General features: G+C 38.9%; 1 protein-coding gene across 1 annotated transcript in view; it reads left to right on the plus strand.

The window, feature by feature from the left end:
• Nucleotides 1–26334, plus strand: part of LOC528412 (ATP-binding cassette sub-family C member 4) — a 209142-nt gene that overhangs the window by 145837 nt on the left and 36971 nt on the right. Inside the window, exons 27-29 of the mRNA XM_059884492.1 lie at nucleotides 4006–4095; nucleotides 16459–16631; nucleotides 17072–17177. Of these exons, the coding sequence (XP_059740475.1) occupies nucleotides 4006–4095; nucleotides 16459–16631; nucleotides 17072–17177 (369 nt within the window). The remainder of the gene's footprint in view (nucleotides 1–4005; nucleotides 4096–16458; nucleotides 16632–17071; nucleotides 17178–26334) is intronic.

Below are 26334 nucleotides of genomic sequence, written 5' to 3' on the forward strand. Positions count from 1 at the left end.
TAGTGCTTGTTACAGTCCCTGACAAGTTACAAGAATATTAATAATAATTCCTAAAGTTTATGGAATTGTTAATACATTTTAGTTTCTTATCCCACCATTTCCTGCTTAATCCTCACAATTTGTTGTTATCTTTATCTGACAGATTTAAAAACTGAGTTACTGGGAGCTTATCCTATTTTTCAAGTAAGGGGCAGAACCAGGATTCAAATTTTATGTGTGTCTATTTTTTTAAATTGAAGTATAGTTGATTCACAGTGTTTCAGTTGTATAGCGAAGAGTTTCAGTTTTGTCTCCAAAGACTCCCATTGCAGCAGAGTAAAATCCAAAGTACTAGTCATATAACAGAGACCTACGCTCTCCAGTCTCCACCTTGTCCACTTCTCAGTCATGTCCGACTCTTTGTGACCCCATGGACTGCAGCACACCAGGATTCCCTGTCCATCACCAACTCATGGAGCTTACTCGAACTCATGTCCATCGAGTCGGTGATGCCATCCAACCATCCGCCTCTCCTCCTGTGTTCAATCTTTCCCAGCATCAGGGTCTTTTCCAGTGAGTCAGCTCTTCACATCAGATGGCCAAAGTATTGAAGCTTCAGCTTCAGTATCAGTCCTTCCAGTGAATATTCAAGGTTGATTTCCTTTAGGAGTGACTGGTTTGATCTCCTTGCAGTCCAAGGGCCTCTTAAGAATCTTCTCCAACACCACAATTAAAAGCATCAATTCTTCAACTGTGTTGTACTCATCAGATATTTTTGCCATTTTCCCTACCATCCCACTTGAAAGGACTCCCCAAACCATAGAAAGAATGAATAAGTATAGAACAAAGCCAGAAGATACTACTCCTATTGCTCTGTCCCTCATTTGGACAATATCAATTTAGAAATGGGTTTATGCACTTGTATGTTATGGGCTGATATGTGTCAGGAGAAGATACTCAAAATGTTATCCCCCTCCAACCAAGAGCCCTTTGTCTTTACAGCATCTTGCTAGCTGCAGAGGTGGAGAAAGTCTGTTAGTTTGGTTGCCTGAATTTACTTGTCTAAGTGCAAAAACTTACATTTGTCTTCCCCACAAATGAGTAGGAAGCAGTGATGCTTGTGTCTCAACACCCCAATATAGGAAACTTAGGAAGCTGAGAGCAGACTCTGCAGAGGGGGAGCCCAGTGCTCTTTCTTTGAGTTGCCCCTCTTAGCTGAGCCAGGCCCACACCATCTTCCCTGGATCCCAGGTCCTTGTGATCCAGGAAGCAGGGAGCTTCCATGGTGTTCTCTCTTCCTCCCAGGCTCATCCCCGTCACTGCTTACCCTGCATGAAGAGGTCAGAACTGGGGAGTTGTGATGGTAACAAGGACCTGGGTAGGAGCAGAGACAGGGGAGTGGGGACATAGACCATCAGTCCTGGGGTGAACTTTCAAAGATGAATTCTGTGTTTTTAAGAAGATACTCCTCAACTTCTGTTCAAAATTTTAGGAATAATCTAAAATGAAAGTTCTTCTTAACAAATTTCCAGAACCACAACAGGTAGCTGAAGTATGTGTGTTCTTTGTGCTCAGGATCTGAAGTAGTTCAATTCAGATTGAGATTATATGCAGGGAGTAGCCTGCTTACTTGAAAGAAACTGGAAAATGAAGGGAAGATGGAGAAGGGAAGGAGGAAGAATATTGGGGACCAGCCTCCCCTCGCCTGGCTATGTGGCTTGTGTAAAACTCATGGAGACAGCTGAAGGATGAGAAATCACCTGCATGTGGGAATCTTAAGGTTGATAATTACAAAGACTAACAAGTTTTTATAAAAATCTGAAGTAGAATTATGGTTATTCCCCTGAAAAGGAACATGTTTATTTCAAGCTCCAGGTTCTCTTTTATACTTTGACAAAAGCATTAGGTCAGAGGTTTGACATTTTCAGTTCCCCCTCACCCAAATTAATTGTCTCATTGTTGCCCTTCAAACAGAGTTCCTGCCTCAGTGATTCTCTCAGAATGTGATTACTTGTGATTACATTGTAACTCATGCTTATGTCTGGGCTGCATACCACATTCCTCAGTTTATTTCTTATCTTTCTAAATCCTGCTTGCCCCTAATTTCCTAAACTCGCTATCTCCTAAAAAGGCTTCTAGCTATTAATTCTAAAATTCCTAATCCCTACAAGCTATAGTAAAATATGCTAACACTACAACATTCCTTAAACTTTTAGCTTCTAACTATTCTTAATTATTCCTAAACCCTAAACTCAGCAAACTTCCTTTGCCATAAACATTTCCCTCACAAAGAGGTCTCAGATAATAATCCTTCCCATGGCCTCAAGCTGTGGCCTACATGCTCATCCTGGAATGCTCTTTGTAAAGATCCTTGAACAAATGTCAGTGGTTAACTTTATGGATTATTCTCTGGGCACAACTGCAGAAGGCTTTGTGCCTTCTCATGCTCCTCTCAAGAACAATAACCACCTTAACATTCTTTGCAGCCAATTCAACTGAAGAAAGGAAAAAATAAGTCAGAATCACAGGGCCTAACTCCTTCATCCCAGGACCGTGCCTGCAGTATGAGGAGAGGGGGTTGGGGCCATGCCTCCATTTTGTTAGCAATGCCTAATGTGGCTCCCGACAAGTACTCATTCTGAAATATTGTATGAGTAGTGATTTTCAGTGCTTTGGAAGCATATTGGCCTATTAATTAACTTTGTGCAATTAAATCTCCCTTTATAATGTCTTTTTAATTGTGGATTTTGCTCAGGAGTATGTCTTTTTTTGGTGGCACACCCTGAGTTTTCTGTATTCATTTCTCTCTCACTAGACTTAAAACTGAGACCATACTGAAGGAAGGATTGGAAGGCTTCCTGAGTATCATTCTTCCTCATGATTAGGGAAAAGAAATGTCTGTCTTCTTCATCTTTCCTATCAGGTTTTTGTGAAGTGAGGAGGAAAGTCCAGCCCCAATGCCAGCCAGGATTTGAACGTGGGGATTCCAAGCAGTTCTGGGCACTTGTGGAGGAGTCATGTCTCCTCTTGTTCCCACACATGTGCCTCCACTTGTCCTGCCCCCTTCACTGAAAGGAGCCAATTGGGCTCTTCTCTTCTGCCCATATTCTTATGACCTGGCTTACTGAGCCTTCCAGAAGAAAATGTAAATGGCCTACATTAGCTTATGTACAGGATTCTCTCTTGAGGCCAAGAAGAGACATATATTCCCAGATTAATTTACTTGTGGCTCCTCCTGAAGCAGAGGAATAGGAAGAACTATTTAAATTAAAGTATCATGACACAGGTCACAGTGGGTTTCAGGTCCTCCTGTCCTTGCAGTTAATAATGAAGTTCTGTGAGGCAGGCCACCCTAACACACATGTGAGAGAATGTGGGGGCCAGCTGATATTGCCAAAATCAGAGGTGATCTCTCCATGGACAGAGGTGCTGCAGACCCCAGGAGCTGACATTCCCCTTGCACACGTGGGGATGTTCATTTCACACATGTGGAGAGATTCCAGATCCTAGAAGACAGTCTGACCAATGGAGAAAATAGCCTAGTTTATTCTTCAGTGCTAATCTGTAAATATTTAATGGTTTGCTTTGAGGCACAAACCTCTACTAATCATGCTGTTGGTATTTCCCAGTCACACCAGGATTGACAGTTAACATCTTGATGTTAAGTTTCTCATGTAATTATTTCCTCAGTTTGTGTGAGTGTTTAAACAGATATTTATTACCAGGGTGGTATTTTTTTTTTTAAATAAAGTCTTCCTTTGTCTTCAGTTTTTTCCTTAAGATGAAAAAAACTTCTTCAACACTTTCTTCTGTTAGTGTTCAGTAGTTCAGAAGATATTTTGTAGCACACTTTGTACAATGGAAAATTATTTTAGAGATACTGTTTTGTAAACATACATTTGCAACTTTATTATTAATAATTAATGGATTTAGATGTTTTTTTGTATTTCAATTTTGACAGTCTGTACACATTAGAATAAAATAAAGAGGTTAAGGTAATAACACTCACTGTTTTGGCATATTTAGGAACCTGTTTTATTCACTGGAACAATGAGGGAAAATCTGGATCCCTTTAATGATCATACGGATAATGAATTGTGGAATGCCTTAGAAGAGGTAATTAACTTGTTAGCATCTGTATATGTGTATTTACATTTAGAGCATTGCATATAATTAAGGGGAGCATGTCAGTTTCACTGACTTCAGTAGTAGGAAAACACTGATGACATGGGTATGCTTAAAAATGTGTGTATTGATGATGATGAAAATCAACAATATAATGTGACATGTTTTCATTTTAGCTACTTCCTAGAACCCTGAACAAATAGACACATTATCTTGTCCTTAGCAGAGTACTCAATTAGATGTTGAAACTGTGGGATCAAATTCTACTAGTGACCTAGTGAATTAATTACTCCATTACACTCCAATATTCATTTTATTCCTCTGGTCTTAGGAAACATCTCCTAAGTAGAGACAATAGTTTTTTTTCCTTATTAACTAAAAGATATAAACAAGATCATACTAATAAAATGTAGAAGTTTCATAGGAAAGTGTTTATAAAGGTAAATTATATAGTCAGAATTAATGATGATTATTTGTTGGCAATTATGTCATTTTAACGCTGTAGCATGAATGCAGATAACAGAACCCTGGAACATCTGCTCAGCTTTTATATGGGTAGGTTCATTTCTAGAGAATTTTTTGTTATTTGTGTCATGTTTTCCCTTGCTCCATTTCTTTGAATTTCTTCACCCTTGCATGAAAAGAAAATATGACTATTAAGTTGTTGTCAGTTTGTATTTTAATACAGACTAGTTTGTGATTTTGCACTCCTTTTACAAATCAGTTCTACTGATGGCAGAAACCGTAGACTTCTTTTTTGTAATTTATTTATTTTAATTGGAGGCTAATTACTTTACAATATTGCAGTGGTTTTTCCATACATAGTCTTTTGCTTTTAAAAAGTAAGAATGAGCATTCCTATACATTAACGATGAAAGATCAGAAAGAGGAATTAAGAAAACAATCTCATTTACCATTGCAACAAAAAGAATAAAATACCTAGGAATAAACCTACCTAAGGAGACAAAAGACCTGTGCTCGTAAAACTACAAGATACTGACAAAAGAAATCAAAGATGACACAAAACAGATGGAGGGATATACCATGTTCTTGGATTGGAAGAAACAATATTGTGAAAATGACTATACACCCAAAGAATCTACAGACTCAATACAATCCCTGTCAAACTACCAGTGGCATTTTTCATGGAATTAGAGCCAAAAATTTTACCGTTTTAATGGAAACACAAAAGATCCCAAGTAGCCAAAGCAGTCTTAAGAAATAAAAATGAAGCTGGAGAAATTAGGTTCCCTGACTTCAGAATATATTATTGAGTTGACCAAAACGTTTGTTACATAAGATTTTATGGAAAACTTAAATGAACTTTTTCACTAGTTTAATACAGAGCTAGAGTAATCAAGATGGTATGGCACTGGCACAAAAACAGAAATATAGATCAATGGAACAGGATGGAAAGCTCAGAGATGAACTCACATACCTGTGGTCACCTAACCTATGACAAAGGAAGCAAGAATATACAATGGAGAAAAGGCAGTCTCTTCAGTAAGTGGTGTAGTAAAACTGGATAGCTATGTGTAAAAGAATAAAATTAGAACACTCCCTGATACCATATACAAAACTAAACTCAAAGTAGATTGAAAATCTAAATGGAAGACCAGATACTATAACACTCTTAGAAGACAACATAGGGAAAACACTCTACCTAAATAACTACTAAGTGTTTGATTGATCTTTTCATTTCAGAGAAGTGTGGCATATATATGTTTTAATCTTTGTTGTTGTTGTTACACAAATCTGAGAGATTTATTGTTCATGTTGGTTTGAATTGGTGTATTTGTCATTTAGTGTCACGCTTCCAGGGAAGCTCTGAAATCCATAATATGCAGATGAGCCTTGACTGTAAGCAGGCAGATTTGGAAGTATGACCATTTCTAGCCAGTAATTCTGGTTTCTGAAGGATGTCACCACTGAGTCTTTATACACCCACCCTGCTTTTCAGCAGCATGTGGATTTTGTTTTCTTAAATTGGGTCGATTGCTTCACCTTTTCCTGCCTGAAAAACAGTGCACCTCTGATTTCATTTAAGTTTGTGAGTCTTTTATGCCAGAGTCCAGCTCCAGCAGCCAGGGATTCAACCTGAAGGGGTGAACGGTGTCAGTGAGAAATGATGCAGCCTCTCAATTTTCTTGGACTGTGTATTTATTTCAAACTTATGATTCTCTTTTATACTTTTACAAAAGCATTAGGTTGGAGATTTGACATTTTATATTTCCCCTCACCCAGATTTGTTATCTCCATAAATCATCGTTGCCCTTCAAACACAGTTCCTGCTTCAGCGATTCTCTCAGAATCAGCTTTACCATCTATTATCTACTTCATCTTATGTGTCCTATAGTTAACTTGTGATTACATTGTAACTCATGCTACATTCCTCAGTTTATTTCTTATCTTTCTAAATCCTGTTTGCCCCTAACATCCTGAGCTCACTATCTCTTAAAAAGACTTCTATTAGTATCTCTAAAATTCCTAACCTCTATAAGCTATAATAAAATATGCTAACATTACAACATTTCTTAAATCTTTAACTTCTAACTATTTTAATTATTCCTAAGACCTAAATTCCATAAACCCTTTTGCCATAAACATTTTCCTCACAAATAGGCTTCAGATAGCAATCGCTCCCATGGCCTCAAGCTGTGGCCTATGTGCTCATCCTGGAACACTCTTTTGTAAAAGTCTTTGAACAAATGTCAGTGATTAACTTTATGAATTATTCTCTGAAAACAGTTGCAGAAGGCTTTGTGCCTTCTCATGCTCCTCTCAAGAACAATAAGAAGCTTAATATTCCTTTTCAGTCAACTCAGCCAAGGAGAGGAAAAAAACAAGTCAGAATCACAAGGCCTAACTCCTTCATCCTGGGTCCGTGCCTGCAGGACAAGGAGAGGGGGTTGGGGCCATGCCTCCATTTTGTCAGTAATGCCTAACACGGCTAATGACACTTTTGCAGTAAAATTCTACAAGAGAAGAAGTGTGTAGAGCATTTAACCATTAAAAGCAAAGAACGATAGGATGATCCATTATTCTTGAATTCATAGGACAAATTTAATGGTGAAATTGGGACACATCTTAAAAAAGAAAAAAACAGGAAGTACTGGTAAATTATTTTTCTATTTGTTTCCCAGATTGAGACCTTTTTTCACAGATTCACAGGTAGCATTACTCTAGAATTTTAGAACACATTGTTTCATGGACAGAGAGGCAATCTAAATTATAAAAATGCTGAAGTAGTAGATAATGCTAAGATCTACTTCTATTTAAACTACATTTGGAATTTTCTATAAAAGAAAGAAATGTGAGTTTATTTCACGAAGTGAACTGTGTGATTTCCATGTATTGCTTCTGGAATTAACCCTGTTAATTTTGGTGATATTACTTAAAGAAATCATCCCATTATTATGCTTCTCTAGGAATTGATTCCTTATGACTATTTTAAAAGAAAACTTACCAAATCATTCGTTGAAAAACATACAAATGTGATAAAGAAATCATTCCTCGAGGATCTGGATAAAGGGGTGATTTATCACTCTAAGTTATTGTTGTTCAGTTGCTAAGTCACCTCTGACTCTTTGTGACCCCATGGATTACAGCACACCAGGCTTCCCTGTCCCTCACAATCTCTTGGAGTTTGCCCAAGTTCATGTCCATTGAGTCGATGATACCATCCAGGCATCTGATTGTCTGATTCCTCTTCTCCTTTTGCCTTCAATGTTTCCCAGCATCAGAGTCTTTTCCAAAGAGTCAACTGTTTGCATCAGGTGGCCAAAATATTGGAATTTCAGCTTCAGCATCAGCCTTTCCAGAGAATATTCAGGGTTGATTTCCTTTAAGACTGACTAGTTTGATCTCCTTGTTTTCCAAGGGACTCTGAATAGTGTTCTCCAGGCCCAGTTCAAAAGCATCGATTCTTCAGCTCAGTTCAGTTCAGTTGTTCAGTCGTGTCTGACTCCTTGCAACCCCATGAATTGCAGCATGGAATTGCAGACGCCAGGCCTCCCTGTCCATCACCAACTCCCGGAGTTCACCCAAATTCATGTCCATAGAGTCAGTGATGCCGTCCAGGCATCACATCCTCTGTCGTCCCCTCCTCCTCCTGCCCCCAATCCCTCCCAGCATCAGAGTCTTTTCCAATGAGTCTGTTCGCATGAGGTAGCCAAAGTACTGGAATTTCAGCTTTAGCATCAATCCTTCCAAAGAAAACCCAGGACTGATATTCTTTGGAATGGACTGGTTGGATCTCCTTGCAGTCCAAGGGACTCTCAAAAGTCTCCAACACCACAGTTCAAACACATCAATTCTTCAGTGTTCAGCTTTCTTCACAGTCCAACTCTCACATCAGTACATGACCACTGGAAAAACCATAGCCTTAACTAGAAGGACTTTTGTTAGAAAAGTAATGTCTCTGTTTTTGAATATGCTATCTAGGTTGGTCATAACTTTCCTTCCAAGGAGTAAGCGTCTTTTAATTTCATGGCTGCAGTCACCATCTGCAGTGATTTTGGAGCCCCAAAAAATAAAGTCTGACACTGTATCCACTATTTACCCATCTATTTCCCACGAAGTGATGGCACCAGATGCCATGATCTTCGTTTTCTGAATGTTGAGCTTTAAGCCAACTTTTCCACTCTCCTCTTTCACCTTCATCAAGAGGCTTTTTAGTTCCTCTTCACTTTCTGCCATAAGGGTGGTGTCATCTGCATATCTGAGGTTATTGATATTTCTCACAGCAATCTTGATTCCAGCTTGTGTTTCTCCCAGTCCAGCATTTCTCATGATGTACTCTGCATATAAGTTAATTAAGCAGGCTGACAATGTACATTCTTGATGTACTCCTTTCCCTATATGGAATCAGTCTGTTGTTCCATGTCCAGTTCTAACTGTTGCTTCCTGACCTGCATATAGGTTTCTCAAGAGGCAGGTCAGGTGGTCTGGTATTCCCATCTCTTTCAGAATTTTCCACAGTTTATTATTGTGATCCACACAGTCAAAGGCTTTGGCATAGTCAATAAACAGAAATAGATGTTTTTATGGAACTCTCTTGCTTTTTCCATGATCCAGCAGATGTTCAGAATTTGATCTCTGGTTCCTCTGCCTTTTCTAAAACCTGCTTGAACATCAGGAAGTTTGCAGTTCATGTACTGTTGAAGTCTGGCTTGGAGACTTTTGAGCATTACTTTACTAGCGTGTGAGACGAGTGCAATTGTGTGGTAGTTTGAGCATTCTTTGGCATTGCCTTTCTTTGGGATTAGAGTGAAAACTGATCTTTTCCAGTCTTGTGGCCACTGTTGAGTTTTCCAAATTTGCTGGCATATTGAATGCAGCACTTTCACAGTATCATCTTTCAGGATTTGAAATAGCTCAACTGGAATTCCATCACCTCCACTAGCTTTGTTCATAGTGATGCTTTCTAAGACCCACTTGACTTCACATTCCAGGATGTCTGGCTCTAGGTGAGTGATCACACCATCATGATTATATGCGTCATAAAGATCTTATTTGTTCAGTCCTTCTGTGTATTTTTACCACCTCTTCTTAATATCTGCTGCTTCTGTAGGTCCATACCATTTCTGTCCTTTATCAAGCCCATCTTTGCATGAAATGTTCCCTTGGTATCTCTAATTTTCTTGGAGAGATCTCTGGTCTTTCCCATTCTGTTGTTTTCCTCTATTTCTTTGCATTGATCGCTGAGGAAGGCTTTCTTATCTCTCCTTGCTATTCTTTGAAACTCTGCATTCAGATGCGTATATCTTTCCTTTTACCCTTTGTTTTTCACTTCTCTTCTTTTCAAAGCTATTTGTAAGGCCTCCCCAGACAGCCATTTTTCTTTTTTTCATTTCTTTTCCATGGGGATGGTGTTGATCCCTGTCTCCTGTACAATGTCACGAACCTCCGTCCATACTTCATCAGGCACTCTATCAGATCTAGTCCCTTAAATCTATTTCTCACTTCCACTGTATACCCATAAGGAATTTGATTTAGTTCATACTTGAAAGGTCTAGTGACTTTCCCTACTTTCTTCAATTTAATTCTGAATTTGCCATTAAGGAGTGCATGATCTGAACCACAGTCAGCTCCTGATCTTTTTTTTTTTTTTTCTGACTGTATAGAGCTTCTCCCTCTTTGACTGCAAAGAATATAATCAATCTGATTTCAGTGTTGACCATCTGGTGATATCCATGTATACAGTCTTCTCTTGTGTTGTTGGAAGAGGGTGTTTGCTATGACCAGTGTTTTCTCTTGGCAAAACTCTATTAGTCTTTGCCCTGCTTCATTCTGTATTCCAAGGCCAAATTTGCCTGTTACTCCAGGTGTTTCTTGACTTCCTACTTTTGCATTCCAGTCCCCTATAATGAAAAGGACATCTTTTTTGGGTGCTAGTTCTAAAAGGTCTTGTAGGTCTTCATAGAACCATTTAACTTCAGCTTCTTCAGCATTACTGGTTGGGGCATAGACTTGGATTACTGTGATATTGAATGGTTTGCCTTGGAAACAAACAGAGATCATTCTGTCATTTTTGAGATTGCATCCAATTACTATAGATTGCATCCAAGGACTATACAGTCCATGAAATTCTCCAGGCCTGAATACTGGAGTGGGTAGCCATCCCATTCTTCAGGGGATCTCCCCAACCCAGAGATGGAACAGTCCATAATCTAATCGATTCTTCAGTGCTCTGTTATTGTCCAGCTCTCACATCTGTACATGACTATTGGAAAGACCATAGGTTTGATTATACAGACCTTTGTCAGCAAAGTGATATCTTTGCTTTTTAACACACTGTCTAGTTTTGTCATAGCTTTCCTGCCAAGAAGAATTCACCTTCTAATCTCAAGGCTACAGTTACCATCTGCACTGAATTTAGAGTCCAAGAAAAGGAAATCTGTCACTGCTTCTATCTTTTCCCCTTCTATTTGCCATGAAATGATGGGACTGAATGCCATGATCTTAGTTTTATTAATGTTGAGTTTTAAGCCAACTTTTTCACTCTCCTTCTTCACCCTCATCAAGAGGTATCACTAAATCAATGAAGTCAGTTTTTAAGTGAACCAAAATTAATTTGTGTATGATGCCTAACTGGATATGTGAACCCAAACTCACAGAGTTAACCTGAGAATGAGTAGGAGAGAACCACTATGTTTTCCTCTTTATAAACTTCAATTAAAAGGAAAATATGGCTTAAAATTTTTTTAAGGTCCTCTAGTTCTCTTTCCTCCTTCTTCCTTAGCAGAGATGGACATTCAGAAGGAAGACAGTCCTATAGATGCTGCCTGTTTCATTTTGTTTATTTTTCTAAATATGCTGAAAGTACATTTTTCATGTACTGAAAACTTGCCAACTTACTGTAAACTGATAAAAGTTCATCAGAAATTAGTGCTATTGGGGTGCTAAAAAGCAAAGGCAGCTCTAAAAATATAACATGAGTAGTACCTGAAGATGAAGCACTTTATCACCCAGAGGTTAAAACGTCATAGTAGATAAAACTCTGGGAATGAATCATTGATGTGTTGCTTTTGTTAAAAAGCAAAAACAAAACACCTTAGATACTGGGATTTGGAATTAAGGGTAGAGTATGGGGGCTTCCCCAGTTTCTCAGTGATAAAGAGTCTGCCTATAATGGGGGAGAAGTGGGATTGATCCCTGAGTTGGGAGAATTACCTAGAAGAAGAAATGGTAACCTGCTCCAATATTATTGCCTGGGAAATCCCATGGACAGAGGAACCTGGTGGGCTACAGTCCATAAGTTTCACAACTTAGCAACTAAACAATAACAAAAATGTCCTGTCAAAACTGGGAAGAAATTGTGTTGTTAAATGTCTGACATTGATAGTGTCTCTGTTAGGACACAAGTGTGTCACATCACACAGGAAACCGAGATACAGAAATCTGGGCGTCAGCAGCCAATGCATCAGGAACCACGTGGTTCAGTCCTTGAGGTGGCAACAGGTCACATGTCCATTTCCCCGGGCCTTGTGTTAGATGAAATTCCTTTACTGCTGGCCCTGCTCTAGCAAAAGTTCTTCCCCATCTGTTGATTGCATTTCAGTGTCTCTTTCTGGCCCACACCAGATTTTCTCTTTGAAAAGTAATAAAGTTCCACAAAATTTGGAAAGCACCTGACATCTGTGTTCACCTCATGTGAGGGGCATCAGCACCTACTACACAGAGTGCACATGGCAATGATGGAGACAGGGTGCCTTATGAGTCCAGTTTATTATTTTTCAGTTTTGCTGTACTCTATTATTTTCCCAAGTTCAAAAATAATCTGAAGTATTCTATACAGAGATGTATGGTTTGTATAATTATTATTTGTTCTATTTTCCTTAAATTATAACTTTTTCAGTGCTTTCCTTTGTTTAAAGTGTGATATGATATCTTGGAGTCAGTTAATTGTTATAAGAATATATCATTTTTACAATTATACTTACTAAGGAAACAGTGTTAGAATACTGGAGTGGATTGCGATTTCCTTAGCCAGGGGATCTCACCCAGGATTGAACCCAAGTCTCCTGTTTGGCAGGTGGATTCTTTACCACTGAGCCACCAGGGAAGCCCACCTTCATCCAGCCAACAAATATCTACTAAGAGCTTGTTAGGCAATGCTGCAGATTCTGAGCCTGTCACAATCATCAAGAGATAAAATGTCTGTCCTTCTGGAGCTGAAATTCTCCTGGAGAAGTTGAAAATCAAGCCAATCATATGTAACAAAATGTACATATATAACAAAATCTCAGTGCTGATACATGCAAAGGAGAAAAGTGAAGCAGAACTTGAGGAGGGGTGAGCTGATGGCATTATTAATAATGGGCAATATCTATTGATCTGTTACAAATTCTACATGCACTGACATATTTAATATTCTTAACGATCTTCAGAGGTACACACCTTTATAATTATGATATTATATTCTTACTTAGAGTTTAGGAAGATAAGATAGAGTAGGTTCAGGAACTTGCCCAGTTGGCACAGCCAGGCAAGACTTATGCTCAGGCTGCCTGGCTTCAAGTCTCCAATTTATTTTTGTTTGGCTGGAAAAAAAAATAGCCAACAAAAGTCTAAAATGCGGTACTTTGGTGCAATCTCAAAAATGACAGAATGATCTCAGTTCATTTCCAAGGGAAACCATTCAGTATCACAGTAATCCAAGTCTATGACTCAACCACTAATGCTAAAAAAGCTGAAGTTGAACAGTTCAGTGAAGAGCTAGAAGACTTACTAGAACTAAAACCAAAAAAGATGTCTTCTTAATCATAGGAAACTGAAATGTGAAAGTAGGAAGTCAAGAGATACCTGGAGTAACAGGCAAGTTTGGCCTTGGAGTACAAAATGAAGCAGGACAAAGGCTAACAGAGTTTTGTCAAGAGAACGTTCTGGTCATAGCAAATACCCTCTTCCAACAACACAAGAGACAACTCTACACATGGACATCACCAGATGGTCAATACTGAAATCAGATTGATTATATTCATTGCAGCCAAAGATGGAAAAGCTCTATACAGTCAGCAAAAACAAGATGGCAGCTGACTATGGCTCAGATCATGAACTCCTTGTTACAAAACTCAGGCATAAATTGAAGAAAGTAGGGGAAACCACAAGGCAATTCCGACATGACCTAAAACAAATCCCTTACAAATTATACAGTGGAAGTGACAAGTAGATTCAAGGGATTAGTTCTGAAGTGCCTGAAGATCTATGGACAGAGGTTTGTAACACTCTACAGGAGGTGGTGAACAAAACCATCCCCAAGAAAAAGAAATGCAACAAGGCAAAATGGTTGTCTGAGAAGGCCTTACAAATAGCTGAGAAAAGAAGAGAAGCTAAAGGCAAAGGAGAAAAGGAAAGATATACCCATCTCAATATTGAGTTCCAAAGAATAGCACAGAGAGATAAGACAGCCTTTCTAAGTGATCAATGCAAAGAAATAGAGGAAAACAATAGAAAAGGAAAGACCAGAGATTCCTTCAATAAAATTAGCAATACCAAGAGAACATTTCCTGCAAGGATGGGCACAATAAAGGACAGAAACAGTATGGACCTAACAGAAGCAGAAGAGATTAAGAAGTGGTGGCAAGAATACAGGGAAGAACTATTTTTTAAAAAGGTCTTAATGACCCAAATAGCTACAATGATGTGATCACTCACTTAAAGCCAGACATCCTGGAACACAAAGTCAAGTGGGCTTTAGAAAGCATCATAATGAAGAAAGCTAGTGGTGACAGAATTCTAGCTGATCTATTTCAAATCCTAAAAGATGATGCCATGAAAGTGTTGCACTCAATATGCCAGCAAATTTGGAAGACTCAGCAGTGTCCACAGGACTGGAAAAAAGTCAGTCTTCATTTCCATCCTAAAGAAGGGCAGTACTAAAGAATGTTTAAATTACCACACAATTGCACTCATTTCACATGCTAGCAAAGCAATACTCAAAATCCTTCACGCTAGGCTTCAATAGTACATGAAGCAAGAACTTCCAAATGTACAAACTGTATTTAGAAAAGCCAGAGGAACCAGAGATCAAATTGCCAACATCCATTGTGTCATCAAAAAAGCAACAGAATTCCATAAAAAAAAAAAAAATCTACTTCATTGACTACACTAAAGCCTTTCACTGTGTGGATCACAACAAATTGTGGAAAATTCTTTAAGAGATAGGAATACCAGACCACCTTACCTGCATCCTGTGAAACCTATATGCTAGTCAAGAAGCAACAGTTAGAACCGGACATGGAACAGTTGTTCCAAAGCAACAATTTGGACTGGTTCCAAATTGGGAAAGGAGTACGTCAAGGCTATATGTTGTCACCTTGCTTATTTGACTTATATGCAGAGTACATCATGCAAAATGCCGGGCTGGATGAAGCACAAGCTGGCATCAAGATTTCTGGGAGAAATATCAATAACCTCAGATATGCATCTGATACCACTCTAATCATAGAAAGTGAAGAGGACTACAGAGCCTCTTGATAAAAGTGAAAGAAGAGTGTGAAAAACCTGGCTTAAAACTCAACATTCAAGAAACTAAGATCATTCTATCCTGTCTCATCACTACATTGCAGTAGATGGGGAAACAGTGGAAACAATGACAGACTTTATTTCCAAAATCACTGCAGATGGTGACTGCAGCCATGAAATTAAAAGATGCTTGCTCCTGGGAAGAGGAGTTGCAAGAAACCTAGACAGAATATTAAAAAGCAGAGACATCACTTTACCAACAAAGTCCATGTAGTCAAACCTATGGTTTTCCCAGTAGTCATGTACCAATGTGAGGGTTTGACCATAAAGAAGGCTGAGTATTGAAGAACTGATGCTTGAACTGTGGTTCTGGAGAAAATTGTTGAGAGTCCCTTGGACAGCAAGGAGATGAAACCAGTCAATCCTAAAGGAAATCAACCCTGAATTTTCCTTGGATGGACTGATGATGAAGCTGAAGCTCCAATACTTTGGCCACCTGATGTGAAGAGCCAACTCACTGAAAAAGACCCTGATGCTGGGAAAGATGGAAGGCAGGTGGATAAGGGTACAAAAGAAGACAAGATGGGTGGATGGCATCACCAACTTAATGGACCTGAGTTTGAGCAAACTCCAAGCAATAGTGAAGGACTGGGAACACTGGTGTGCTGCTGTCCATGGGGTTGCAAAGTGTTGGGCATGACTCAGTGACTGGATGACAATAACCTGTATCCATATGCTTTGGGAAATAAGATGTTGTGTTTTATTTTTCATGTGTTTTTATTCACTACAATGCATTTATGACACTGAAGAAAATGCACTTGATTGGTCCACTATTAATAGGATTAAACTTGGGAAAGAACCATCATCAGAATGGGTTCCAGGATTACTAATGTATAAGGGGCAGTTTGTCATTGCTTGAACTTGCATATATTAAACTTTAGAAAATAATAAAGGGCCAATAAGCTTATATCTTCAGAGAACCAGTTTTTCTGTAAAATTTTTGAAAGTTTTTCTTTAGTATACCAACTCCTATGCAAAATGTACATTGGGAAACTTGACTCAACCATAAAGATCCTTTTAACTTTTCTGTTTAAGTCACATTGGGAGAAATAGCTTCACTTTTTGTGAGACTTCCGTAACTAACCCCTAGGTGAGGTTTCTGGTGGATGTCCTGTGATGGGAATGGGGGACACTGAGATCTTTCTGTCCTGAGTTGACTCCACCATCTTTCTCAGTGAACATTCACTGGAAGGATCTCTCCCCATCACCTGGCTGTACATGTAAGATACATAAGAAGTCCTGAGGATGTCAAAGTTAATGTCTAAGAGGCTTGTCTACTTCAGGAACAGTTTGCTTAGAAAAATGTCATTCTTTCTGTATCCATAGGTACAACTTAAAGAATCCATCGAAGGTCTTCCTGCTAAAATGAATACCGAATTAGCAGAATCTGGGTTGAACTTGAGTGTTGGTCAGAAACAACTGGTGTGCCTTGCCAGGGCTCTTCTCAGGAAGAATCAGATATTGATTATTGACAAAGCCACATCAAACGTGGATCCAAGGTATGGAGCTGAGCCCCAGGAAATCTTGAACTGACTTGTAAATGTGGTAAATGGAAAACATTTAGTGAATCTTCGAAATGTTTCTAAGTGCTCTTTTGGCCTCATGGATATCTGTTGATAATATTAATTCCAGAAAACAAATGAAAAAACCAAGACATGTTATATGGTGTTAATATTGTTTTGAAGCACAATAAGAGAGCTGAATTCCTAAATCCAGCTCCTGATAGTTTCAAGCAATTTTGAGGGAAGACTAATTTTCCATCATTTTATAAAAAACATTAAATTTCTAAGTAGACTTTTTATACTTAGTTTTTTAGGAACAAGACTGTATGTTAAAGTATTGATTTTTAAAAACATTGTAAAAATATCATAGAATATTTTTAAGTCTTAAGCCTGCTTTTCCTGTCTTTACTGAACTAAATCAACTTCTTTGTTTCTAGAACTGATGAGTTCATACAAAAAAGAATTCGTGAGAGATTTGCCCAGTGCACTGTGCTGACCATTGCACACAGGTTGAGCACTGTTATTGACTGTGAATGGATAATGGTAAGACCCTCTCCATTTTAGCTGTTTCCATTTATGTTCAATTTTCAATATATCCTTCTATGTAAAATTTGATAGGAACGTCCATTAATTTTTCTCTTAGTTTTTTCTCTCATTCCTGAAAATTACTCAAGTACTTAACTATACTTTTAGAATGCACTATTAAATAATATATCCAATGATCTTATATTTTCATATTAAAAGTTTATTTGAATTGTCATTTTTTTATGATCACCAACCATTAAAATATTTCAAACCTAACTTATAGCTCCATATTTTAGTGGGGCAGAACACCATCATTTTCACTGTATCATAGAAATTTCAGCATTTTTGGATTCTCTTATCAAAAAATTTGGCTCTAATTTAGACTGCCAGGAGGTTGATGGCTAAAGTTGTAGAATTTCTCAGGAGTCCATGAGAAGAAAAAGCCTAGTGAGAAAAACAGTACTTTAACTGAAAGGATTTCATATAAGAAATGTATTACATATGGATTAGAGGGCTAGAAAAATGAAACACGGGGGTAATGATCTTAGAAAGCAGCTACCATATCCTCGGACAGATCTCCAGACCTGAGAATTCAAAAGAGAGGCCCTAAAAAATTGATGCTCAGACCTCCAAGGAGAGGTCACTGCCCGGTTGCTGGTCATATTTGTGAGGGGGCAGGATGGGGCTGGTTCTCCAAGTGCTAATAGATGGGAGCTGGAGTCAGGTACCAGTGCTGAGGTGATGCTAGTAGCAGAATCAGGTAGCACATTAGCTGTTTCCACCTTCAGTCTCCTTCTAGTGCCCCCTACTGGCAGGACCTAACAAAGGCCACCTGGCAAAAGAGTCTGAACTCTTGCAGTTACTTGCAGAGACCCAGCTTCTGCATCACAGATGAGAGTTTGGAAAGAAAGGCAAATCAGGGATGAGAGACTAACTAAACAACCAGCAAGTCTCTTACACAATATCTCTGTTCTGCACACATGGCAAGTTCCAGGCTTTGGTCTCTGGTTATCTGTCTAGTATATTCCTTCCAGGTTTGGTTGGCTCTTTCTTCCTTAGCAATTTAATATTTCCTGCCTTAGCTTTATTTCCTTCCTCTAACTATTCCTTTTCTCTCTCTTTTTCATTTTATCTCTTTCCTGTCCTTTCCCTCTGTTGTTTTCTCAGTTTCAATAAATGTTAGGATGTGGCTTTATAAAACAAGAAAAGCATTCCTCAAAGGAAAAACTTTGGCAGCAAATAATCTCAGGGAATGCAAGATACTTTAAGGTATTTTGATGGTTCATACAAAACAAGTAATAATCACTAATGAGTGGTCAGTAATACCCACAGTTCCTTACGTCTAAGGATATTAGTACCATCTCTTTGACTTCTTGGGCGGCTTCTGGAATATCACCTCCTATCCTACTTCACATGCATTGCCAGATGGGATCATCAGTGGGACACTGAGAAGATACCAGGCTGTTAGCATTGAGGCAGTACCTGTAGCCTCACTCCCCAAGCTGGATGTGCTCAGGAGTGAGCTCTGGGGAGGCAGACGAAAGGAGTGAGACATCCTGTCATCTAGGCTCCAAGCAGTGTGTCTGGTCACGTGTACTAGATATCACAGTAGGAAGCAGGCTCTACCTGCAGACTTTCATGAAAGATGGGGTGACATTCAAGATTGCCCAACAGTGACTCTTAATTTGTAGAAATGTTTTGTGTCAGTCCTTCATTTTGTGTTCTTGAATGCTAATTGGAAAAGTAACCTTTTATTTCTAGTTTTTACCTGTCACTTTGTTGTTCTTACCTCTCAACACTGTATTTCAAAGACTGTCCCCCAAAGCACCATTTTTCCATAATAAATAAATGATGCTGTGAAATGTACCTGTTTCAAGCCCTTTGTCAGGGTTTAGACATAGCAGCAGAACGATGGCTTGATCTCCAGCTCAGTTAAGGGTCTGTTCAATTAAATTCTTTGTTCCTAAATGTACCCTAAAGATTTATTTTTGGTTTTTCGGTATTATAGTATTAACGACATTCATGGTAACAGATTCTTTTTGTTATCTAATTCTTAGAAATACTGTCACCTTGGAATGTGTGGCTGGTTAGGGAAACTGAAGAAGCACAGAAATAGAGGACATGTCTCCTGATCAGTCCTAAACTGTTATCACTCAGCACCTGATCTGCAGATGTGAACATCTATATCCTCTGAACCAGTCAGCTTTGTTGCTATTATCAAAATATGCTCATTTATTTTAATGCTTTACTTATCAGTTTGTTGTTCAGTCATTCAGTTGTGTCTGACTCTTTGTGACCCTATGGACTGCAGCTATCTCCCAGAGCCTACTCAAACCCATGTCCATTGAGTCAGTGATGCCATCCAACCATCTCATCCTCTGTCATCCCCTTCTCCTCCTGCCCTCAATCGTTCCCATCATCAGGGTCTTTTCCAGTGAGTTGGCTCTTCACATCAGGTGGCCAAAGTACTGGGGCTTCAGCTTCACCATCAGTCCTTCCAGTGAATATACAGGGTTGATTTCCTTTGGGATTGATTGTTTGATCTCCTTGCTGTCCAGGGAACTCTCAAAAGTCTTCTCCATCACCATAGTTCAAAAGCATCAATTCATTGGCTGGCACTCAGCCTTCTTTATGGTCCAAATCTCATATCTATACATGACTTTTGGAAAAATCATAGCTTTGACTATATGGGCCTTTGTCAGCAAAGCAATGTCTCTCCTTTTTAATACACTCTCTAGGTTTGTCATAACTTTTTTTTTCCAAGAAATAAGCATCTTGGAATATCTTATCAATATCTCCTGGTAAATTTCTATAACCTCAATTTTTTCTCTCTTGGTCAATGTCTGTGAACAAATCTTTAAAGGACTTTTATGAAGCAATGTACGGCCAGTCCCTCCCCAACTTTCTAGTTTTGTCTCACTCTCTTCTCCCTCCTTCCTTTACAGCTAAAACCACACTGATGGTCTTTCAGTTCTCCAAATTCAATGTTCACTCTCTTACAATGTGCTCTCTGTAGACTGCTGGCTTAGTCTAAGGTGCCTGCCGTGGAAATGGTGAGATGGTGGGACCTGGGCTAGATAAGGAAGTGGAGCCAAGTGGACTGTGTGATGGATTGAACATGGGATCTGAGGGCAGAGAGACAAGTTGATGCTGGTTTCTGGGTGCAGAGACTGAGCATCGGGGTGAATGGGGAAGATGGAGGGAGAAGGGAAAGGCAAGGGTTCTGTTTGTAGTCTGTCATCATTGTGATGAATGACCTTGTTTCCAGAAAGGATCTCACGCTTCACTGTGGAGCTGCTCTTCCCACTCTTGTGTTGGGAAACCTTCAGTTTAAGGTTTCATGGTTGAGGTCCTCAGTGATGTCATGGGGAGGTCCCACCAGGAGATGTAAGCTTGGCCCTGTGTTTACATCTCAGTCTGAGCTGGTTGTAGTTGCTGACTCCTCTGGTAGGAATAACAGGATTAGACCTCAGGGCACCAAGAGACAGGCATCCCCCAGCTTCAGGGTTGGGGATTGTCCTCTGTGCTCCATTCACCCCAGGTGTAAAGCTTGTATGTTATTCTAGAGCTTCTAATTACCAGTTGGCTTTCAATGTAGTGAAAACATCACAAATAATGTTCTTTCTCAAACCTTCAATTTTTGAGGCAATCTCATTTTTATTGTTTGCTTTAGAACTATAGACATACCTTGTTTTATTGTGCTTCCCAGATACTGCGTTTTTTACAAATTGAGAGCTTGTCATAAACCTGCGTTGAGCAAGTCTATAGGCACTGTTTTTCCATCAGTATCTGCTTATTCCATGTCTCTATGTCACCTTTTGGTAATTCTCACAATATATCAGACATTTTCACTATCAGTGCAGTTGCTTTGGTGATCTGTAACATCAACGATCTTTGATATTACTACTATGATTTACTGAAGTCTCTGATGATGGTTAATATTTTTTAGCAATGCCTTATTTTTAAGTTAAGTTCTGTACTTTTTTTTTTCAGACATAATGCTATTGCACACATGCTTGGGTATAGTATAGTGTAAACATAACTTCTATATGCCCTGGAAAACCAGAAAATTCACATGACTCACTTTACTGCAGTATTCAGTGTATTCTGGTGTTCTGAAACTGAACCTGCAATAGCTCAGAGGGATACCTATACCAGTTCCTTTCTGGAAAGCAAGTGATTGTTTGTTCTGAAAGCTTTAAGGATATAAAGACAAGTCAGAGTCAATCTGCTACAAAGCCTGATGCTTCACAGGGAGGGCTGCTAGCCTGGGGGAGGAGCTTGGGGAAGTGACAGATGCTGACGAAGGGCATAACCAACAGTGCTGTCATCATAAAGTCCTGTCACTGCAAGTGTTAAGGTGTAATAATTACATATTGTTGTACTGATGAACACTTCGGCACAAAAATAGATGAATATTTTCTTTTATTCTGTTTTTTAAAATAAAGAGCCTAACTCATAAAAACATATATTTTGTTACAAAAAGGCAATAAATGTGCAAGGTACAAATAAGAAAATTTTTTAAAATCTCATAAAGGGAAGATTACAAAATACGCACCACCAGAAAGTAACAGTTGTATAGTGCTATAATATTATTGGATTAAAATTAAGAACTATTAATAGTTTGATAATTAGTCTTATGCAAAACAGAGTATTTCATCAGCAGAATTTTTATAGCAACAATATATTCTTAAAATCCCCCATGTCATTAATTAATTTTCTATAGCACGGTTTTAATAGCTGCCTAAAATTTCATCTTAGAGATCGAGTATCATTAATCTGAAACTTTGACATAATATGGGCTTCCCTGGAGGCTCAGACTGTTAAGAATCTGCCTGCAATGCAGGAGACCCAGGTTTGATCCCTGGATCAAGAAGATCCCCTGCAGAAGGGAAGGCTACCCACTCCAGTATTCTTGCCTGGAAAATTCCATGGACAGAGGAACCTAGCAGGCTACAGTCCATGGGGTCACAAAGAGTCGGACATGACTGAGCAACTAACACTTTCACTTTAGAGATTATATATTTTTTAAATTGTCACTTTTATTCAAAAATCTTGAAATGATTAGATGGATATGGTTTTGCTTAGTGTAAGTGAACAAGACAAAAGGCTTGTTGGGAAACAACTGTGACCCAGTTAATAGCTTTGTGTATGTGTTGGCTCTCTGAAGGGATTTACCTAGTTTTGGTTCGTTAAACCATTTCAGAATTTTATTTTCCAAAGAAATTTTCTGAATTTTAAGTATCTTAAAGATGTCATAACAGCATCTAAGTTATGATTAAGCATAAAAGTCATAACAGCAACTAAATTAATCATCCTCATTTGCTCCAAAATAGTGCAGTGAGACAGACAAATTAGAAATCCTTTTTGTCCTTATACTCACTACTGTCTATATTAGAGGGTTCTTCCTATAGATTTTAGGATTAGCTGGGTGCTTGTGACCTGCTTTCTCTGCAGCCAATAGTACAGCTGTTGCCTCTAATTCCTGAACATTTCAGTCTTCATGTCACCTGAATTCTCCCTAGAACCATGACAAAGAAGCATGTGATAATCTGCACTTGCATTAACAGTATTGTTGTCTGTGGTCAACATTTTCACTGTCTGCAGTTAGAGAATTGTTTGGAAATGAATGATGAAGAACCAAAACCAGGGACAGGAAACTCAGATTCCACCTCTTTTGTTTACAGTCAATCTTATGATTTTGTTTTTTGTTTCTTCCTCAACACAAACCTCTTCTCAGTAGAATTTTCCCCAGGGAAGTCAAAACCAGAAACTGTTGTAACATCCCCACCTGGAAAGCACAAAACAACTCATGTCTGACTAGACTTTTACTTAAATTCTGTTTTTCACCTTCATGGAACATTTCTTTCAGAAGCCTACATGGCTGTAATTAGAATATTTCAGAAGAGAAAACTCCTTCAAAAACTCCAAAAGATTTCACTCAAGTTTTCAGAGGAAAATAACTAATATGGATGTAGAAAGCACAGTTGGGAAGAAGAGATACTTTAAGAGGGGAGTGCTTATGAGCAAAGGCAGCAGATTTGGGAAAGTGACTATGGAGGTGACTATAACCCAGCCTTAATCACCCCCCTGGTGAGAGACTAATTTATTATTTAAAGGTCTAGGAAAGGATTTTGAATTAATACTTGCCATGTTGCCCAGTCACTGAGAAAATCACGGGCACCCATTTTACCAATGAGGGACCCACTATGCAAGTTTGGACAACTGTCCCTTTGTCATCACCTGGCGACCAGAAACAGAGATATGACACAGACCTTCCCCTTGCAACTCTACTTGTCGATAAGTGGAGGTCTATCTCTATTGTTGTCATCATTTCTTATCGGGCTTTAACTCCATCCTCTCCTGCCCCCCACCTCTCCATGCACTCACCCACCTCTCCTTGCATTCCTCTTTTTCACTGATGGCATCTTGCCAATGAATGGATCAAGTTATCTTGCAGTGGGTCCATTTAATTTTTATGTCTAGACAGCTACCAGGAATATCTGCACATAAACAGGTTTGATAAACACATCTTCATTGAGCTTATGTAACTCACTTACTTGTCCAACATAATGTTTTTTTACTTAACCTACTAGAGCTTGATAAGTAATTCAAGGTTGGGGGTTCCTGGAGAGATCCTGGGGTTCAGGGATTATTATCACACCAAATTTGAATGTGTTGATTTAGTAATCATAGTTTAAACTAGTGGTTTACATGCAAGGGTCGAAGGACCATAGTTCCGAAAATGATAGCAATGTTATTTTATAAGGGATGTTAAAATCTAAACTATACCTATTTTTTGAACACAAAGACGAATTTAGATTGGCTTTATGTTTATTTAATTCTGAAATATACTTAAAATCTTTGATCAAGCCAGTAAATGTAAAGGCTAAGTTGGTAAAATTCTGGTTCCGGCCATTTTCAGTCTATGTCCCATCTTAGCTCTTGAATCCCCTAATGTGAGTCTTGCCTTTTACGGTTAATTAGATCCAGGTTTATTTTTGGCTTTTATTTCTTTGGCTTGGGGCAGACTGATATAAGGAAAATATTGCTTGCATTTTGTCAAAGTAGGTTTTTGCCCTTGTGTTTTCCTTTTTGGTTATAATGGCCCCAGTCTTATCTTAGGTCTTTAAACTATTTTGAGTTTATTTTATGTGTGGGATGAGAGAGTTTTCTAATTTCATTATTTCCAGGTATGAAGCTTTCCAGTACTACCTAGCAAAGAGACTGTCTTTGTTCAATATATACTCTTACCTAATCTTTCATAGATTAATTGAACATAGATATTTTGAGACCTGTGTTTTAAAACTGCAGTTTTTCTTCTTCAACTTCAGGAGGAGCAGTTATGTTCTATTATGCTATGCTTAAGTAAATTGCACATTCAGGGCATCTAAATTGGCATGCTCAATTGGCATACAGAAAATTAATTATGTAGATGAGACATTCAATTATTCTTGACTCTTTTGAGAAGCTGCTCTTAACAATGATTCACAGTAAAACAAAGATTAATAGAAATATCCCTTTGTGAGACTTAAAAAATGTTTCAATTAAATAAAAAGGATGAGTTAACTGCAATACCTACTGTGGAAAAAATAACTTGTGTCTTGTTTAGAGTTCCAGCATATTCTCTTCTTTTAAAAAAATAATTTTATTAATTTATTTTGGCTGTACTGGGTCTTCGTTGCTGTGTGGCTTTTTCTCTAGTTGCACAAATGTGCAGACTTCTCCTTGCAGAGGCTTCTGTGTTGTGGAGCACAGGCTCTAGGCGCTCAGGCTTCAGTAGTTGTGACATGTGGGCTCAGTAGTTGTGGTGCATGAACTTATTTGCTCCACAGCATGTGGGGTCTTCCTGGATTAGGGATCAACCTATGACTCCTGCATTGGCAGGCGACTCTTTACCATTGAGCCACCAGGTAAGCCCATAACACATATTCTCTTTAGATGCATTTACTTTAAATATGACCTAAATGAATAATTAATCCACTTAACATCAGAACCGGAGAAGGCAATGGCACCCCACTCAGTACTCTTGCCTGGAAATCCCATGGATGAGGAGCTGGTTGGCTGCAGTCCATGGGGTTGTGAAGAGTTGGACACGCCTGAGTGACTTCACTTTCACTTTCACTTTCATGGATTGGAGAAGGAAATGGAACACCCACTCCAGTGTTCTTGCCTGGAAAATCCCAGGAATGGCGGAGCCTGGTGGCTGCCGTCTATGGGTAGCACAGAGTCGGTACAGGGCTGAAGCGACTTAGCAGCAGCAGCAGTATAATACAGAACTTTGTTTTTGTAGTTCTATTATTTGGATACATTATTTCAGGTATTTTTCCTCCTCCATAACCATTAACCAAGGCATAAGTAGAAAGGCAAACTTAAGAGCCCCTTCCTCTCCCTTCAATTCCAATTAGCAGTTTATTAATGAGCAATAAAAGGGGTGAAAGACAGGCAGCTTAACAAAGAAAGAGAAAAAAGCAAATAAATTAATTGTGAAAACAGATTCAGATCCTAGGCAGTTCAGGTTGGGCTGCCCTAGTTGCTGTGCAGGCTGTGACTGCTTCAGTTTGGAGCTCAATTTCTTATTTGGTTTTTATGTCCTTACCCAAAAGAAAACTGCATTTCTAGAAATGCCTTCTGTGCAGAGCAATTCTGCAAAAGCTGCATCTATATAACAGCTCTTTTTTTGCCAGCCTTTCCCACCTCTCATAAAATATAACTTTACAACCCACATGCCAAACGTCCCAGAAGCAAATCTTTAAACCTCTTGGACCAAGAGGGGTTCTGCCCTCGTGGTTGTTCAGTCGCTCAGGTCTGTCAGTTTTTTCCGAACTGTTTGCCACCCCCATGGAAACTGCAGCATTCCAGAACTTCCCCCTGTCCTTTACACTACTTTAACTGGAATTTGGATCAACCTTCCAATGTTCCATTTGAATTGCTGATGGCCATCAAACCAACAATCTCATCCTCTGTTGTCCCCCCTTTGTCTCTCCACTGCCTCATCCTTTTCCCAGCATCAGGGTCTTTTTGGCAAAGTGAAGTCCAGCCCTCTTTCCCATTAGGTGGCCAAAGTAATGGAGTTTCCAGCCTACCACAATTTTAGTCCATCCAGTAGGGGCCTGAACGTTTATCGCAGTGACACTAAAAGAAAATTCTTGGAAAGCATTTAACTTTTTCCCCC

The sequence above is a fragment of the Bos taurus genome, unplaced genomic scaffold, assembly GCF_002263795.3.
Source record: "Bos taurus isolate L1 Dominette 01449 registration number 42190680 breed Hereford unplaced genomic scaffold, ARS-UCD2.0 Leftover_ScbfJmS_713, whole genome shotgun sequence".
Classification (NCBI taxonomy): domain Eukaryota; kingdom Metazoa; phylum Chordata; class Mammalia; order Artiodactyla; family Bovidae; genus Bos; species Bos taurus.